We start from the raw sequence: 17,134 nt of genomic DNA, 5'->3' as shown, positions 1-17,134 counted from the left end.
ACTTATTTAAAAATACACCTTTTCTACTTGGCTTTTAACCCAGTGTGAGTTGTCATCTGTTTTAAACTTTTGCCTTTTATATGTAACTATACTATTTAAAATGTTCTTTTGTTCCTATGTATCAAGCGGATTTATTGTTTTATTGTTGTTCTCTCATTTTTATACAGCACTTTGGTAAGCTGTTATGCTGTTTTTTAAGTGCTTTAGAAATAAAGCAGTGTGGTATGGTATTTCAAAATCTTATCTGTTTTTCATACATACCTATTTTCAGTGACATCAATTTTAATAGCAGGAAATAAACTAGATGTATAATTATTTTACTTTTCTCTTTTTTGACACATTTTTCAAGTAACCTATATTTGACAGCAGCATAATAAAACTGGAAATTCCATTTTTATTAAACCACCATAATATTTTTAGTGGCCCTCATAGCTGCATGCCTATAAACAAAATTCTGGAGGCGCCCCTGTGACCTTGGTCTCTTTAGCACTTTTACAGAAGAGATGTTGGTATCCTGGTGCTATCGTGCTTTACTTTCATGTTAAAATAATAAATCGATAGATTTAATTTGATTTAAAACGCTTTCACACGGCATTTCCAGACCAGAAAAGCCGTAGGAAGGAGATTGGTCATGATTGCCACATCTTAAGGTACGTTAATGCATTGTTTCCAATTCACCTAGCCCACCACTTATGGTCGCAAGATGACAAGAGAAGTGCATCTGGCACGTGCTTGGCGCACTTGGTTGTCACCTGTGCGCGCAGCAGGTTCCATGAGGGCAGAGCCCTCAGCTTTGAATTGTCTTTATATGGAGTAAACAGCTGCTTCCTGAATGCATACTGCAACTTAATTAGGTAAATCTTTCCAAATGTATCATTTAGGTAATGTAGTTGATCATTAACATAGATTAGTTAAAGATTATACGAATGTACTGTGTACCATGACGACAGGGTGGGGGAGATAGAGAGGGAGTGGGAGTGCGGTGCAGCTCCTGGATCACACTGTTTGACGGTGATGAGAAGTTGCGGCAGTGGGAAATGGACGGAATGAGACCGGGTTTTAATCGCCGCGCATCTGGCTCTCCGAGTGCGCGCAGTTTACGTCGGACATGAGTTCGGACTGCGAAAGTTACTACACCGAAGAAAACGTGCTCGTGGAGAACTTCACGTGTCCGAAAGCGGACGGTGACACCACGGCACTTTACTGCTGCGGGTTCAGTGACTTGAAGTACTGCTGCGCTGACCCCAACAGCTTTTTCCCTTACGAATATGGATACATGTGGTGGTTGAGGTAAGAGCATGTAAAGTCTTAAATCACTGATAAGTGTTTCATAGAATTTTCAGATTTATAGATGGTAAATGACATTGATGTAAATCAACATGTAAGGCAATCTCCAGAGCGCAGTGAGAGCAGGAAGCATGCGATGCCAGTTTTCTGGCATCTCTTAGACTAAACAGCACCGCAGAGAGAAATATAAGGTAAACGCGTGCATGGGTTGAAAAGCGCATAAGCATTTAGTGTTCCTATTAGTGCTTTGTATTTAAGAGCCAACTTGTTGATGACATTTTGCGTCTCGTGTCTGTTTAACTCCAATCATGGTAATTGGCTGTTATAATGAGAGACTATAGACTAGAGGGAGTTTTGAGACGGAGAACACGGGTAACCTTTAGAACAATTTAATTTAAGTTTTAACTGCAACACGGTGCAGAGGAAATTATGGAGGTGTACCACAAACAAGCAAGCAAATGATGGAAGATAAATTAATGACTTATGCGCTGCTCTCACGCATGCACGCGCATTCTGTATATTAATCATTTAAAGTAAATGAATTGAAACTGAAATCAGAAACACGGAAATAAAAATATAAGAAAAAAATATAAGTGTAAATGTTCAAATCTGATGTAACTTCTGAAACAGTAAATGAGAACTGTTGAGTTTGTTTGTTTGTTTTGTTTTTTTGTTGTATTCAGGGGCCCCTCTATACTTGATGTTCTGGTCAGTGCTTCCACTGCCCAGAATATGGATAAACCAAAATTTGCCCCCCAGGGTTATTATACATAATTGGATCATTTCTGCAATTTGTGTTATGACTCATAAGCCACAACATAAAATGGAGACTGACCCTGGAGGAAAACAGGGGCTTTGTGTCAACTGAGAGTTAAAACCAAAAGAGCATGACTGGCATGCATGGTGGCCATATTAAGTTGCCATAGGCAATTCAAGTTGTGGACAATTGTCAATTAAGCCCAAGCCCCACCTTGACACTCTTGCAATGCCAGTAGGGGATGTAGAGGGGCCATAGTGTCATGTTTCAATTTTCCTATTTTGGGTATTTAAGATTTTTGATTATGTTCTTATTTTGTTCTCAGAATTAATGTAGCATATTTCATAGCCCAATATTTTTCTATTTCCTTTAAAAAAAAAAAATTGACAGTAAAATATTACATTATCCTCCATTGCTCAACAGCGGGGAGATTCACATACCTAAACCTTGGAAAAGAACATCATCAAAAGAGAGTGCAACATCACCTATTCCTGTGTATGTGTAAAATATATCCTTGCTTTCATGTCTGTGGGAGTTAAGGTCAGTGAAACTAGCCAACAGTGGACACCATATGGCCACTCTGCATCATTATATGTCATTATATGTAATAAGAATTTCAGTGAAACACTGGTGCTTTAACACTTTTAAGCCACAGAGTATGCATTCATATCATCATCCAGGAAACAGAGAGCATGACTCGCATACTCTGCTGCTCATATCTGAATCATTCCAGCAACACAAAAATCTAATGTTTTGGACATCTTGTTCCTTCCTTTCAGTATGTAGTAAATGTGCTTGTAGTCTTTAGTGTGGGGGAGAGAACAGAGAATAATAATCAGGCTTCTATTCTGTGATTTTTTTTTTTTTTTTTTTTTTACTTCAAGTACATTCTATACTCTGGATTCTCAGACAGTAAAGTAAAATTTTAATTAGGAAAGATGGTGTTTTTCATCAGTTCTCACATTCTGCCTGCACATACACTGCATATATACATATACTGGCATTTTCCTGATGCTGCAACTAATTATGTAATGTGTTAATTAACTATAAATGTTCTGCATAAACAGTGTTTCCAACTGAGAGGCACCTTTTCAGGTTTCGAGGGGCGCATCCAAAGATGTTTTTAAAGACATGATTCAGTTGAAAAAGAAAAGTTTTGAGAAGAGGTGTCAAAGGTAAGGCCTGGGGGCCAGAAAAAGCCTGGCCAAGATGCCCGCTGGACATCTTTGGAAAACGTGAAGGAGGGCATACATTTTTAACAATATTTTCATAAATTTTACAGCTTGTTCTGCTGACAAACACTTTCCATTTATACACACCCACAGTAATAAAGTAATAGATAAACAATTAACAAAAACCAATAGATACACATTGTTTACAGTGTATTCAAATTGAAACAAATAAATAAATAAAATATATAAATATTTATATATTTATATAAATATTGCTTCAATAAATGAACTACCAGAACCTTTTCTCTACACATTGATTTCAGTTGAAGCCCAGAGTTGCACAGACAGATTAATTTTATCATCTACAACAGCATTTCTTTATCATGCAGAAAAACTATATGATAAAGAAATGCTGTTGACACTGCACTTCTGTTGACTTCTTTTTTCTTATATTGCGATGTCTCAGAGATTAAAGTGCAGTTAAATCTCCGAGAGAAAGGGGAGTTTCCCTTTGATCTTAAGTCCAGCCCACCTAAGATCGAAGTGAGCTGTATGTGGGCCACAGTGCAAAATGAGTTTGACATCCTGGCTTTAGAGCCAGCTCTTTTTTGCTTTTTTAAAAAATTATTATTTCTATTTGACCCCTAATCAAAACCGGGTTTAACATGTGGATTTTGCATTAATACATTTTACATTAACATGGAAAATGCATCTCCCAAATATTAAATAAAATGTCACGGCCACCTTCCAGTGGTGATTTGCTGCTAGAGCCTGGTGGGTGGGCAACATGTGCAATCCCACACATTTTGTGATGCCATTAAGTAACATAAATAAAAACAAACTTAAAGGGGACATGTGATGCAAATTTTCAACTCCACATTTTCTTTCTTGCACTCTTGGGTTTGATGCTGCCTTTTGACGTCTGTCTGCAATGAGCCATTTTAGCTCCTCCCCCCTTTAAGGCCAATCTTATTCTGAACGGCTGCTACTAATAAACAGACAGTTTGGACAAAAGGTGGGTGAGGCTTCTATGGATCGGCAGAGGTAAACATTAGAATCTTTCAGTTAATTATTTAATGCTCACTGACACGCTCTGCAGGGGTGGGGTGGGGTGGGTAAGCCACAGAAGGTCATTGCTGAAAAGGCTAGCTGTTTTTGGAGTGCTGTATTGAAACACATTAATGGAACGTTGGTAGGAAAATGTACAAAAGCAACAGGAAAGACCACAGCCTTGAGAATTGTCAAGAAAAATCTATTCAAGAATTTGGGCAGGCTGATTAAATTTGGAAATCCTATGGAAATCCTAGAGTCTGGAGGAAAAGGCCCTGAATCTAAGCTGTTTGAAGTCCAGTGTGACATTTCCAGCCATAGCTGACCATGTTATTACTGTGCTTGTGCATGGCCAGCCAAGTAGCAGGACCTGAACCCTTTCGATTCTCTGTGGGGTATTGTTCAAAGGAAGATGAAAAACACCTGACTCATAAATGTAGACGAGCTGAAGGCTGGTACCTTATCAATTTAACCTGAGGTTCAGTAACACCTCAGAACTGCCACGAGTAACTTGTGATAAAGAAGCCCAAGCGAAGTATTGCCTGTATAAATGCATATACATTTCTGATGTTGGACATTTTGGCGAGGTAAATGTTTTTTGGCTTGATCTTAAGAAATTATTCTAATAATTTAAGACATTGTATTTCTGATTTTCATGAGCTATAAAGTCATATTTTCCATCAAAGTCAACGCCTCTCATGGCAGTTTTTACTGGAAAAACTCTAATTGTGAGGTCCAGACCTCAGTAACCTCATAATTGGTTTTAACCATGGCACTGATATTAACAGTGCAGTGAAGTTAAGTTCGAGATTCAGAATCACTGCTTTGTAGCGTGCATAAGCAGAGGCTACATGTATTCTGAATGAATGAATTTTATTGCATTTGCTGTTTCTCAGAATTAGTCCTTTTTTCACAGTGCTTGTGTCTCATAATAGGTTTAGATTCGTTCAATAAGTCCTTAACAGAATGCATTAAGAAGAAGGCCAAAAATTAAAGGAAAAAAAGAAAATCACTCCATTCACTAAGAAAAACATCCTGTACTACTGGAAGTAGAGCACAAATAGAAAAGACAAAAGGGACAACATTGATTTACTTAAGGAGGATTGAAAAAAATTATGGGATATGTCAGTAGTGTAAGAGTTATGAACCATAGCGTTGAAGCCAAATGATTCATTCACACTACCTGAAGTCCACTGGAACGCAAGATAAGAAGTCTAAAAATGTAAAACTCAGGGTCTTAGACCCTCAATCATGACATGGGGAGGCTATTATTGGTTTTTCTATTCAGGTATGTTTCTATGGCATTGGCAGTTGTTTGGGACCATCGTCACGCTGAAAAAACAAGCCATTACCAGTTAGATGCTTTCCAGATATCTTGATGTATGCTCAATCATCCAGGTAAGTAAATCCCAAAAGTTGGTTCTGTTCATCTGGACGTAGCGTTTTCAATGGGAGAAACGTTTCGTCACTCATCCAAGTGACTTCTTCGGTCTCAGCCGACTGCAGGTTTCCCCCAACCTTATAAACAGTCCAAACTGTACTGTTGAAAACGCTACATTCAGATGAACAGAACCAACCTTATGCTTTCCAGATAGTTTTGTATTGTGCATTTTAATCTAACAATTCTTTTCTGCATTCATAATTTCATACATTTTTAAAACAATTTGGAAATATTCAAAACTGCCAAATTCTGAACCCACAGTTTGACACTTAACAAAACCGTAGCACACGTAGCATCAGTGCCTAATAACAATGATCTGCTGCCAGGTTGGTATGAGAACTGAATGAGCTGAAAATGAGGCTGAGGAGTCTGCAGTGGTCCAAACTCAAATTTCTGACTTTCATGAGACTCCATCCAGGTGCTTAAAGCAAAACGCCTGTATCCATATTTGTGCGAAAGTAAAATAGTAGGTGTTCAAAATGTAGTGAAAAGAAGCAGGGATGATTGTGAAGGTGTACCCAAAATGATAACTACAACAACTGTCTGCTTATTTTTCTTAACTCTCTATCAATAATGCACAATTGGAACAAAGAAGGAAAATATAAAAAAGAACAGACAGTGCTAAATTTCAAGCAGGGACTCTTGATAAGGTGTACACATACCAGACAAGCAGAAATTTCCCCCATCACATTAGCCTCCATATTGATCTCTTAAAGAAATTAATGATTTGTACTTTGTTGTAGGGGAGCTCCTAATAAATGATCCTTGTTCTCCTCTACATCTCAGCTTACTCAGTGTGCCAAGCGACATTAGTTTAGGAGTTTGTATTTTGTATTCTGTTTAACTTTCCTCACATACGAGCACAATGGCAAAATTTGTAACCAGGACTGGCAAACAAAATAAGCATTCTGGTAGTTTGTGTGAACTGGGTAGCCATGGATGAGCCAAAATTGCCAGCCTGATTTTGTCCATCCTGTACATTTCTAGCCATCAGCTATATTGTTACCTCTCTGAGCTACAGTAACCAGGAAGTGTTTTTCTGGTGTGTCTTTGTTCTGTGTCTTCTAGTCTCGGAGCCCTCATGGGTCTCTCAATAGCAGCTGTGGTTCTTCTCGCCTTCATCATCACTCTGTGTGTCCTCTGCTATCTGTTCATCACCACCAAACCCAGAGGTCTGGACAATGGACTGCCGCTGCGAGCACCAGGTACAGAGTGAAACTTTCTGCTAACATATCAATAAAATACACCGAGTTAAGTAGAATTGGGCCTCAGACAAAGTCAGAGCCAAAGGTGCTGAAATACTTCAATGATAGATATTAGTATCTTCTCTATTTATTATTAAAATAATGCTTATTTCTTGCCTTGCCTTGGTTTATGGCCGACCTTTTTGTTCTATTATAGACATTATTGAACTACTTGATGAGCAAAAAAACACCCAAAAGACTTCTGATGAACATATTCATAAGCATAAAAGTTATTACTACACAACCAATGAGAGATGCTTTGCTTTGGATCATTTCTTGATCTGGAAACAAAACATTTTGCTATATTTCTTAATTACTGAAGCATTAAACTGTAGAATGCATCAGCCACAGAGTGTGGGTGGATGTTACAGTTGAATTTTCAAAAGTTTTATCTCAAATTTCCGCATCGATGTATGTCCTAATGTGTGACAGGAAAGCACAACTACTGTTATTAAATTCCATAGCTGTCAACATCGATTGACCTCTACAGTGTGCTACTCCAAAGAAGTATTTTGAATGAAAAACCAAGAACACGGCATTTAGGAATGCTGAAAGGACCTGATATGATTTCCTTCCGAAAAACTGGAAAACCTTCTTTGACAAGACAGCAGAACTTTGTTGCTGAGTGAAGAGGCAGCCTTGTACTAGTATGATTAAAATGTTTGCAGAATTGTGGTATTTTCATTTCTGTTGCATTAAATTTGGTAGAGCTGTGTTTGAAATGTTTTAGAGCAGGTTGAACGAGATGGGTGTTTAGTAACCGCTGCCATGTTTTCTCTCCCAATTCAGTTTTGATTTGGCTCAAGTTTGTGTTTGGGCAATTAGAGGTTTTCTGTCTGGCTTTCTTTCCAAATGATTTTAAGTGTCAGTAAAAAGGTTTTCCTGTTGTGCCGCACAATTGTGGAGCTGTTACTGGACGACTGGGAGGGTTTGGGTGGATATTTTGAAAGATAAGTCAGAGCTTTTTTTTCCATTCATGTGGGCTGTTTGAGAAATGGCCACAAGTCCCAATATAATAACAGAAACAGCCTGGTACTGGTACAGTTTGTCGTCACCTTTTTATTTGCGGGAAGAGGCTTGTATGGGAAGTGGAAGTTGATGCAGTGACTACAGCTCTGCAGCTCTAGATTGCTTTTAAGTCTCACTGTGCACATTGTTTTGATTTTATGACTCACAGCTTTACCACGGTCACTCTCACTGCTGTCTTCAGCAATTTTTTTGGGAGAGCTTGTGCTGTTCTTAAGAGAGGTTCTGGTAAATCCATTTTTGTTATGTATGCAGGACCAGAAAACAGGCAGTTAATTAATAATGAGCGACATGTTCATCCCACTATTTATTAGAGGTAAAAACAAACTGAAAAAAGAGTGAATAATAGACCTTATCGCCAAGACAGAAACATGGGTCAAGTTAAGTTATTTTTTTCTTCTGTTCACATGCTTTATTAGACTTGCATGTTTTTGGGATGACTCCAACTCATGTAGCTGGTGTTGTTATTGTAAAATATTTGTTCAGCTTAAAGCCTTCCCTTCATATTCAGGAAATGTGCAAAAAATCTTCTGACCAAACAGTATATTGAAAAAAATGTAAAATCTGTTACTATTGAACTCACCATGCCCCCAGTGGTTTGACAAAGTAAAACCAACAACTGTTGCTATGCACAGCTACTCATTTAAGGAGCTTGAACATATGCAGAACACCCGTTGGCTGCCTTTCTGTCTTTTTCTGTGTTCCAGTTCATTTCAAACCATCTCAGTTTAGTTTAGGTTGAGTCAATGTAGCTCACATATTGCATTGGCATCACTCTGCTTGCAAACTTGGAGACGTGTTAATCAGTGTCTGCTGAGAAATAAAATATGCTGCTTAAACCAGATATCCATAATCACATGAATCACACTCCTCCATGCTTCAGGGTGGAAAATACACATGCAAGTATCAGGTTTCCACTAATCTAATATCTTTTTCCTGTCTTCCTTGGTCTTAGCACTTCTTTTCCACTTCTTGATGGTTTTGCATCTGTGCTTTTAGTTTCCTGAAATTTTCCAGATTAACTAAAGTGCATGTATCTAATTTGCAAGCACTTATGGACTGTTTTTGTTTAAAAGATGTCACACTTTTTCTTAAAAACTTTGTTTCCTTTGTGTTATTTCATAGTTTTTAATGTCTTTTGTTTTGTTCTACTCAAAATAAGTTGATATGTTCATCGTTGTTTCAACCCTGTTGTTGATTTGGCAGGTCTAAGATGTTTAGTTTTAATTTTGCGTGTGCATTATAGAAGTCCCTTTGAAGATTTAGTTGTGTGCGTGCTCAGATATTAAAGCTACCTGTCTCCAATCATATTTAAGGTCAGAAACTGAATCTGAACAAAGAACAATGGGGATGGAGTTCTGAATTTAAGAAAGAGACATATTGTCATTCTAACAATTTGCTCCACCGGGTGAACAAAGCTTTAATTCCACAAGCAGACGCGAAGTGCACAAAGTGTGTAACCCCTGTCTCCCGTGCTGTTCGGCTTTCCCCATGCATATAAATTATTAAATATCTTTAATGTTGTTTTCACTCGAGTTGCCTCATTAGATTTCTGCACAGGTCTTCACGAGCATCTACAACCTGCTCTTTCATTCACCCCGCTGTGGGGTTTGTTGCACCTGTTAGACACTGCTGTCATTATAATTGGTCGATGGAGTTTGGGGACATCATGTAATTCTAATCTTCCACTTGAATGGAGGTCCAGTCTGCCAGAGTAATTGACAGCACTGGTGTGGGTGTGCAGGGCATTCAAAAAGTATATCACAAACTCTGTCCATCCACTCACTTTACACAGGTGGCATTGCAGTCAGAAAAAGAAATATTTGTATTTTATAGTGATATCTGTAGAGGCCCTATAACCTAACTCAGTCGCAAAACTCAATTTAAGGCTTAACGTCTCAAACAAGATTAGCATTAAGGGGTGAGATGGGGGATTAAGATGTTCCCAATACTCTCTGGTAATTTATCATTAGCCAAGGTTGAAGTCCACAATTTATATCTTTTTTTAAGTCGTGTGAAAACAGATCTCTTTCTTTATTTTCTGTGAATTTGTAACTTGAAGATGTCACACTATGTAAACTCTGGTTTAGTAACAGTGCAAAGAGATAAACAGTGACTTGTAACACATTTGTAAATGATCAAACTTCTAATTAAAAATGTCACTGGGTTATCAAGAAACGGTCCACTGATCACAACTCACATAGTGTTAAAGTTGTCTGGCTGACTCAACAGGTTACACCCCGAGATATGTGTGCCTGTGCTGAGCAGGGGAATATCTGAGACAAAATAATGTGCCATTTATTTGCAGTTTATGCATCATAAAGTGTTCCGTTAGCCACATTTTTTTTGACATAGCTGTGAGAGTGACTGTGGACAGTGAAGTTGTTGCCAGTTTGGCACACTGCATTAACACACACCAGTCTCTACAGCAGCTAGGTAGCATACTGGAAAGACTATACACTTTTGGAGTGGGATACAAGTTTGGTTCCCTGGCTAGATTCCCTGGGGGTCCTGGCTAGACCAAGCCCTGAGATGGCGCGGCCACGCCTGCAGCCTGTCTGCTTGGACAAGCATTTCACTGCATGTTGTACTGCGGATTGTGTATGTAACAAATAAAATTTTCACATGCTGTGTCACATAAATAGCAAATAAAACACATGAATTTGCAATATCCAACAAAAAACTCCACTTCTGTGTAAAGTTTGAATGTTCTCCCTCCCATGTCAGGTAATTTGGCATGAATGCTGGGTTAATGGGGGATTCTAAAGACTGGTGATCTGTACTGGGTATCTTGCTCTTTGAGAGACTGGGTAGGCTCCAGCACCCTTATGACCCTAAATTGGATTACTTAGAAAACTGATGCTTAAATAAAGATTGTCTAAATCATCATGCAATTTGGTCATTCTTGTTGACAGCCAGTATCCATGCAATATTATGGACAGTTACCTCATCATGCTGAAAGTGTGATCTTGTGTTAGTTTTTGTTTCCCTGGTGAACTGGTAATCTCTGATTTCACTTTACAGATATCATCGGCGTTATCACAGTAAATCGCACTAAGCCTTCTCTTTTCTTCTCTTTTCCGTGAACCTTTTCTTCCAGGTTCTACATCTAGCCCACAAGCACCAGGGCCCAGTAACAGCAGTGTCCCACCTGGTCCCCAAGGCCTCAGGAAACACTTTCTGAGAGGCAGGCTGGACTGTGACAACCAACCCCCGGACCCTGAGCGCCTTTTCCAACGTTGTTTCATGGCTACAGTTACGTCTGTCAAAGTGGAAGGTCCTGCTTAGCCAGAGTTATTTCTTGGTGTTTCTTGGCCACCTACCTGTCACCACTGCACTATAGTTTTCTGCATTATAACAATCCAGGCTGAGCTGAAGTTTGATCTCCACATAATTACATTTTGTCATGTTTGATTGAACAGAACACAAATGCAAACATTTCTGTTTGAGCCCTGAGACAAATTAGGCCTGTTTTAGAAAAAGAACAAACTGAAAAGGTTTCAGCTGATTAAAAATGTAGCCAAAGATGCAAATGTGATTTCGATGGCGTAACCTTTTGCATATATTACTTTTAGTTTGGAGAGTCACAACTGTTATTTGTTGCACTGAAACCCAGAAGTTATTTAATCAACAGAGACAGCAAAACCTCTGATTGAAAATCATTATTTTGCTGCCTGTCCCAAAAGGCATTGCAGTCTGCTTGAAGGAATACAACTAAACAGTACAATTATAGACTGCTACTTTATGGATAATTGAATATTTATATGCTGGCAAATTGCCAGCAGTGGGTATTCAAAAGAATATATTTAGCCTACTGAAAAATGTTGATTGCACATTATTTAAAATCCACAGTTTGAAATGGCTTTAGATGGATGAGCTTACTTCTAATACATTTATTAGTGATTAATTCACTAATTAATCATTTTTTTAATTCATTTTTTTAATTAATCACAGAAAAAAAAATCCAACATTTTCCCAAAGTCCAGAGATTGGTAGCAGTGTTCACAACTTTGATATTTTATAAAAAATGTAAAAATGAAGTCCTCTCACATTTGACTTCTTTAAATGATAAGTAACCCCAACATGGACCTTGAGGGGAGAAAAAAACAAACAAACTCATTCACTCATTTAAATCACGGGGGGTTTGGGGTGGGCACACTGAGTTTGCCCACATGCTGTGTGTTTAATTTATTTGAGCCATTTCTTCTCATTTAAAAACTCAGTGAGCACAGTGTGAAGAGGCATTCAATAAAGAGAGGGCTTGAACTCTGAGTTAAAATGAACCCAAAGTATCTCACTGCTACCGAATCCTGTCTGCTTTTTTTTTTTTTTTACACATTTTAGACATTTTTTAATTTTAAGTCCTTTTAAGCATGGGATAGATAACATTACTGGCTTCGTCAATCTCTTAAAGTAGTTTTTGTCATTCACACATGGGTTACTTTTATGCCAATTTCTCTCATGGAACATATACACATAACACTCATCACCCCGGCTATGAGAGCTAAGGTATATGTGCAATTCTTGCCATATGTTCAAAAAACCCGTTGCACTTTTTTTCAGTCAGCATTGTGTTTGTTTACTGTAGTGAAGCGTAACCATTACAACCACCACACTTTTGAAAATGTTGTTGTCCCCAGCATTGTCACTAAAGAATGGCGGGGTGCATATATGTTTGTACAGTGCAGCACCAATGGCTAGCTGCTCCTGCCACTCCCGATCAGGCTTTCATAAAGACAGAGCTCTTTCAAAGACAAAAATATCATTTTTATTGCAAATGAGAAATTCTGTTTTTGGTTTTTTTTGTTTGGCCTTTTTCTCCTTTTTTGTTGAATGTCAGGGGACATTCATAGGATAAGACAAAGCTAAGTGATGGGAAGTCCTAAATAAATGATAAAATAATGGCGACAAGAGAAAAAAACAAAGCGAGATGACTTGGCAAACAGACAATGACTGAAGGAAACATACAGACTAAATGCACAAAAAGGAAAGTGACAATAAGACACAGGTGGAGTGAATCAAGACAGCTGAAAGAGACGCAAATAATTTGCACAAAGAAACAAAGTACAGACAAACAGAACTGCAGGACAACAAAGGAAAAAATAAGATGTTGTAACAAAAGCCAACAACCATGACAGATTAACATTTGTGATTTTAAAGGAAATGTCTACAAAACTCCAAGATCGATCACCGGTATCAGGTCAAATGTTCACTCTGGGCGGTACATTGGTTTGTTTTGTATGCATATATTTAGTGCTAATTAACAAGCCAAACTTAAACAGTTGGTGATCATTATTCTTTCTTAGCAACTACACCTTAGCGTTGTCATTGTGAGCATGTTACAGTAGTATTAGCACCTGTCTCACAACAATGATGTGCCTTATATTCAGGCTCACAGAGCTGTTAGCATGGCTGAAGTCTCTTACTTTGTGTTGTATGAGAAACTATAGCCATCCATGCAGACCTGAAATACTGGAGTATAAAGTAGGCACCATGCATGTGGTTGATACTGGCACTCCAGCTCGAATGGCAGCAGTTTCTCTCTGGCAGCTGCCACTGCAGAGCAGAGCAGAGCAAGGGTGTGTCAAAACTGCATTTAAAGCAGTCCAACTGTACATTGTGCTTTGTTCAGCAACCACCAAATGAAAAGAAAGCTATGGATTTTTCTTTTTTTCTTATGTGACTTTTTTGTTTGTTGTTTTTGTTTGTTTTCAATCCAAAACACTTGAATTATGTGATTTGACTTTGTAATTTCACAGTGTTTTTGAGTCAGCTGTAGGAATGAAAACTAGGTCTGGCCGTGCTTTAATCCATCAGTGTTGTTGTGCTTTGCTGAGTGTGAAAAGAATCTGGAGGAATTTCAAACCCAGTTGTAAATCTCCCGTTTACATTATGGAACAGTTTGTGTTTACTTTGCAAAGAAAGAAAGAAAGAAAGAAAAATAAATCAGCTTTATGTTGTAGTTGTGGGTTTTCATGTTAATGCAACTGCTCAGTTTATTTAAATAATAGATGTCGGGCTTATTAATGACCTCATTACGATAAATCGTTCTTATTGTTGAAATGTACTTACAGAAAAATGTTTGGCAGCTCAAGTGCCTATTACTGATAAATAAGTTATTAAAGATTATGAAGCTATATGTGTGTGTGTGTGTGTGTGTGTGTGTGTGTGTGTGTACTGTTTGGTGCTTCATTACATAGCTTTGAACTTACTACACTTTTTTTTCAACTTGCTTTTTTTCAATGCTCATCGTGAATATTTTATAGTTTGAAGCACCGGAGCTGCTGTTGGACTTTCACTGGTAATTTACTCCCTATTATAGGATGTTTTTATGAGTCATTCATATCAAACCACATGTCAGAACCGCACTCTTTACATTTGCAACAGCACCATCAAGACTCCAAATGTCTTTCCAGCAAACACTTGGTCCTCTGCAATTCAAGCGCATATTTTAATAGTAGTTCATGGTTTCAAGTTATACCTAAATGTATGTGTATGAATATGAAATTTGTGCAAAACAGTTCAAATGTAGCAACAAATGTTTTTATTTTTAAAGCAGTCAAACTTGAGCCTCTTCATCCAGGCTTCAATGCAAAAGCCACACTACCATCTTCATCCTCTCTCTGTCTTACAAATACAACAATTTGGGCTCATTCGACCATTTTCACTGGTGTAGTGTTCACCTCATGGTGTTCCTTTTATTTTATTTTTTATTTTTTTGCCTGATTGCCACAGTCTATTCCAGACAATTAATGTTGATGTGTCTGCTACTTATCTGCTTATCGACTCTTATCTGGGGTAAATTAAATTGGTGATTTCTGAGGCTGGTAACTGAAATGAACTTATCCTCTATCTACAGCAAAACGGAAAAAGGGGGAAATTCAGATCTTTCTTTCCTGTGGTGATCCTCATGAGAGCCAGTTTTATCACACTGTTTGATGGTTTTTAAAACTACTTTTAAAGAAACTTTCTTGAAATGGTTCAGACTTACTTACCTCTATGATAGTAATCATGGTGCCATGAGTTTGGTGGTCTTACAAGACGGGCTATCATTTAGGCTAAATGAGGCAGTTTTTCACAACCCACAACATCAATATATAAATATCTTATAGTTAAAATTCATTCTTGTAGGTTAGTCAAATAAGTGAAATTGAACAGGTGGTGAGCTGATCTGAGAGACCGGGATGGGTAGTAAAGAGCAGCAGCTCAAAGTAGTCAAAGCAAAAACTGAGTGAGCAGGTGTTACAAATCTTTTGAGTGATTCCTGACTTAATGGTAATTTTTAGTTTATATGTTTTAATATAAGGCATTGCACAGCAGCTCGGTTTCATGCTTGTGCTTTGATCTTTTGGAGCCTCCAGACAGTATGTGATGTTTAGCGGGGATGAAGGTTCAACACTGTCAGAAGTGTGCAGTGTAGTTTCACTAGTGGAATGAAAAGTGTTATTTTTACATTCACATTCCTAGTAGCTGATGAATGTGGAAGGTGATGCAGCCAAAGAACTGCAGTGAATTTCTTTTAAGATCACAATAATTTATGTTTCATTTTGAGGCTGTTTAAAAACACTCAGAAAATGAAGTATTTTATTTTGGGTACAACAGCTTGTCACTGAGGCAATACCCTCTAAGGTACTGCTGCTGTACACTTGACAGGTAGTGCTCATTTGTACTCTTGTAATTTGAAGCTACCGTACTGAGACCAGTCTGAAGCCTAGTTGGTTTGGAACAGCACTTAGTATGTCAGATCCTTCACTCGAATACATAATTAGCACCAAATGTAGGGAGAGGAAGTAGGTGGCAGATTTGAAATGAGTCATAGTGTGCTCTTGTTCATGAGGTTTACTCCTGCAGGAAGAGCTAGTTTGATCATTTACGCAGACTGGAAAACTACCAAGGGAAAAAGTTTCATATTCAATTTCATCTTCAATCTTATTTAAGTAATATCATTAACCTGAAGTGTACTTAAGGTTCCATAAAAATGATCTTTCTGCTTATTTCTCGAACAGTGTAAAATTTCAGACTGAGGGGGAATTCAAATTCAATCCATCACTGGTTTCATTGTTTCGAAACAGATGAGCCAATCACAGTGAATGATGACAACAAAATCTCAAGAAGTTAAAAGAGGCCTCTCCACGAAATTATATCGGTCTTGGCAGTGTACAGAGACACGATTTGAACTCACAGCACTTTAAATTTCCAGCCACACGCAGATGGTTAAGTAATACAATGATGATGAAAATAAACAATGAAATGTGAAATCCTGCTTAAGCAAAAAGAAAGTTGGAAAGGAAGCAATGACGCAGGACTGAGGAGCTGCTGTATCAGATATAGAATACTGATTCATAAAGACAGTATGGTGTGTGTAGGACTGAATGAACTTGTTTTATAGTGGCATGGTGTCATTTGTAAATGACTTGTGGCAGGTCAGCACACTGCATGGATGGATGTGTGGGATGGCACTGCTCTCTGGCATAGCACTTATCCAATAAGTGGGTCTAATGAATTTAAGGAGAGCCATGAGTCATTTCAGTAAATGTTCTGCTAGTAACATCACAATGAAACAAACAAAGGAAGAGATTTGGGTTGACAAAATGCTGGGGAGACTATTTTTTGTGTTCTGACCAGACAGTCAGTACTGCTCCTTTTCAGTCCTTTTCAGTGATATAGGTATCCCATCATCACAAACACTTTCCAACAGCAAGTTCTGTTTTGTCCTGACGGCCATTCTTTGATTGAGGTTATAAAAGGTGTGGCCTTTTAGACATAAACAGTGACTTTGCTAACTGTAATAACGCATAGAAGGACATGTGTAGGCAGAATTACAGGGTGAAAAAAGTCTTCCACCTGTGTGCTGCATCAGTTTTGTGTGTTCTCAGTCTGCTTATGCAATGGGATTCAACCAATCTAAGTACCGAGAACAGCTCAACTGTAGAGCAGGGGTAATATCAGTCACAGGGACTGATGTGAGTTAATCAGTAGCATTACTTGCTTTTAATTACTGTGGTTCTGTCAGCCTGAAACTCAGCTCAGCTCAATGAACTGCTGAGTGGGAACAAGAGTTAGAAAAATCTCTACATTGTGATAAGAGAGAAACTCAAGCCGTAGAAGTCCAGCTACTGACTTAGCGCCTTGAACACTGGCATCCCAAAACTGGTGT

The 17,134-nt window shown here is 38.2% G+C and overlaps 1 protein-coding gene across 1 annotated transcript; it reads left to right on the top strand.

The window, feature by feature from the left end:
• The first annotated feature begins 977 nt into the window (after nucleotides 1–977).
• LOC100706375 (protein shisa-like-2A) lies at nucleotides 978–14,114 on the top strand. Its single transcript, XM_003444244.5, has 3 exons — nucleotides 978–1,290; nucleotides 6,776–6,912; nucleotides 11,078–14,114. Exons 1-3 carry the CDS (start codon nucleotides 1,109–1,111, stop codon nucleotides 11,263–11,265), a joined length of 507 nt encoding a protein of 168 aa, XP_003444292.1. The 5' UTR covers nucleotides 978–1,108; the 3' UTR covers nucleotides 11,266–14,114.
• Nucleotides 14,115–17,134: the final 3,020 nt, after the last annotated feature.

This window comes from Oreochromis niloticus, linkage group LG23 (genome assembly GCF_001858045.2).
Source record: "Oreochromis niloticus isolate F11D_XX linkage group LG23, O_niloticus_UMD_NMBU, whole genome shotgun sequence".
In the NCBI taxonomy this organism is placed as follows: domain Eukaryota; kingdom Metazoa; phylum Chordata; class Actinopteri; order Cichliformes; family Cichlidae; genus Oreochromis; species Oreochromis niloticus.
The sequence above is the reverse complement of the archived record's forward strand: the minus strand, read 5'-3'. Positions and strand labels throughout refer to the sequence as shown.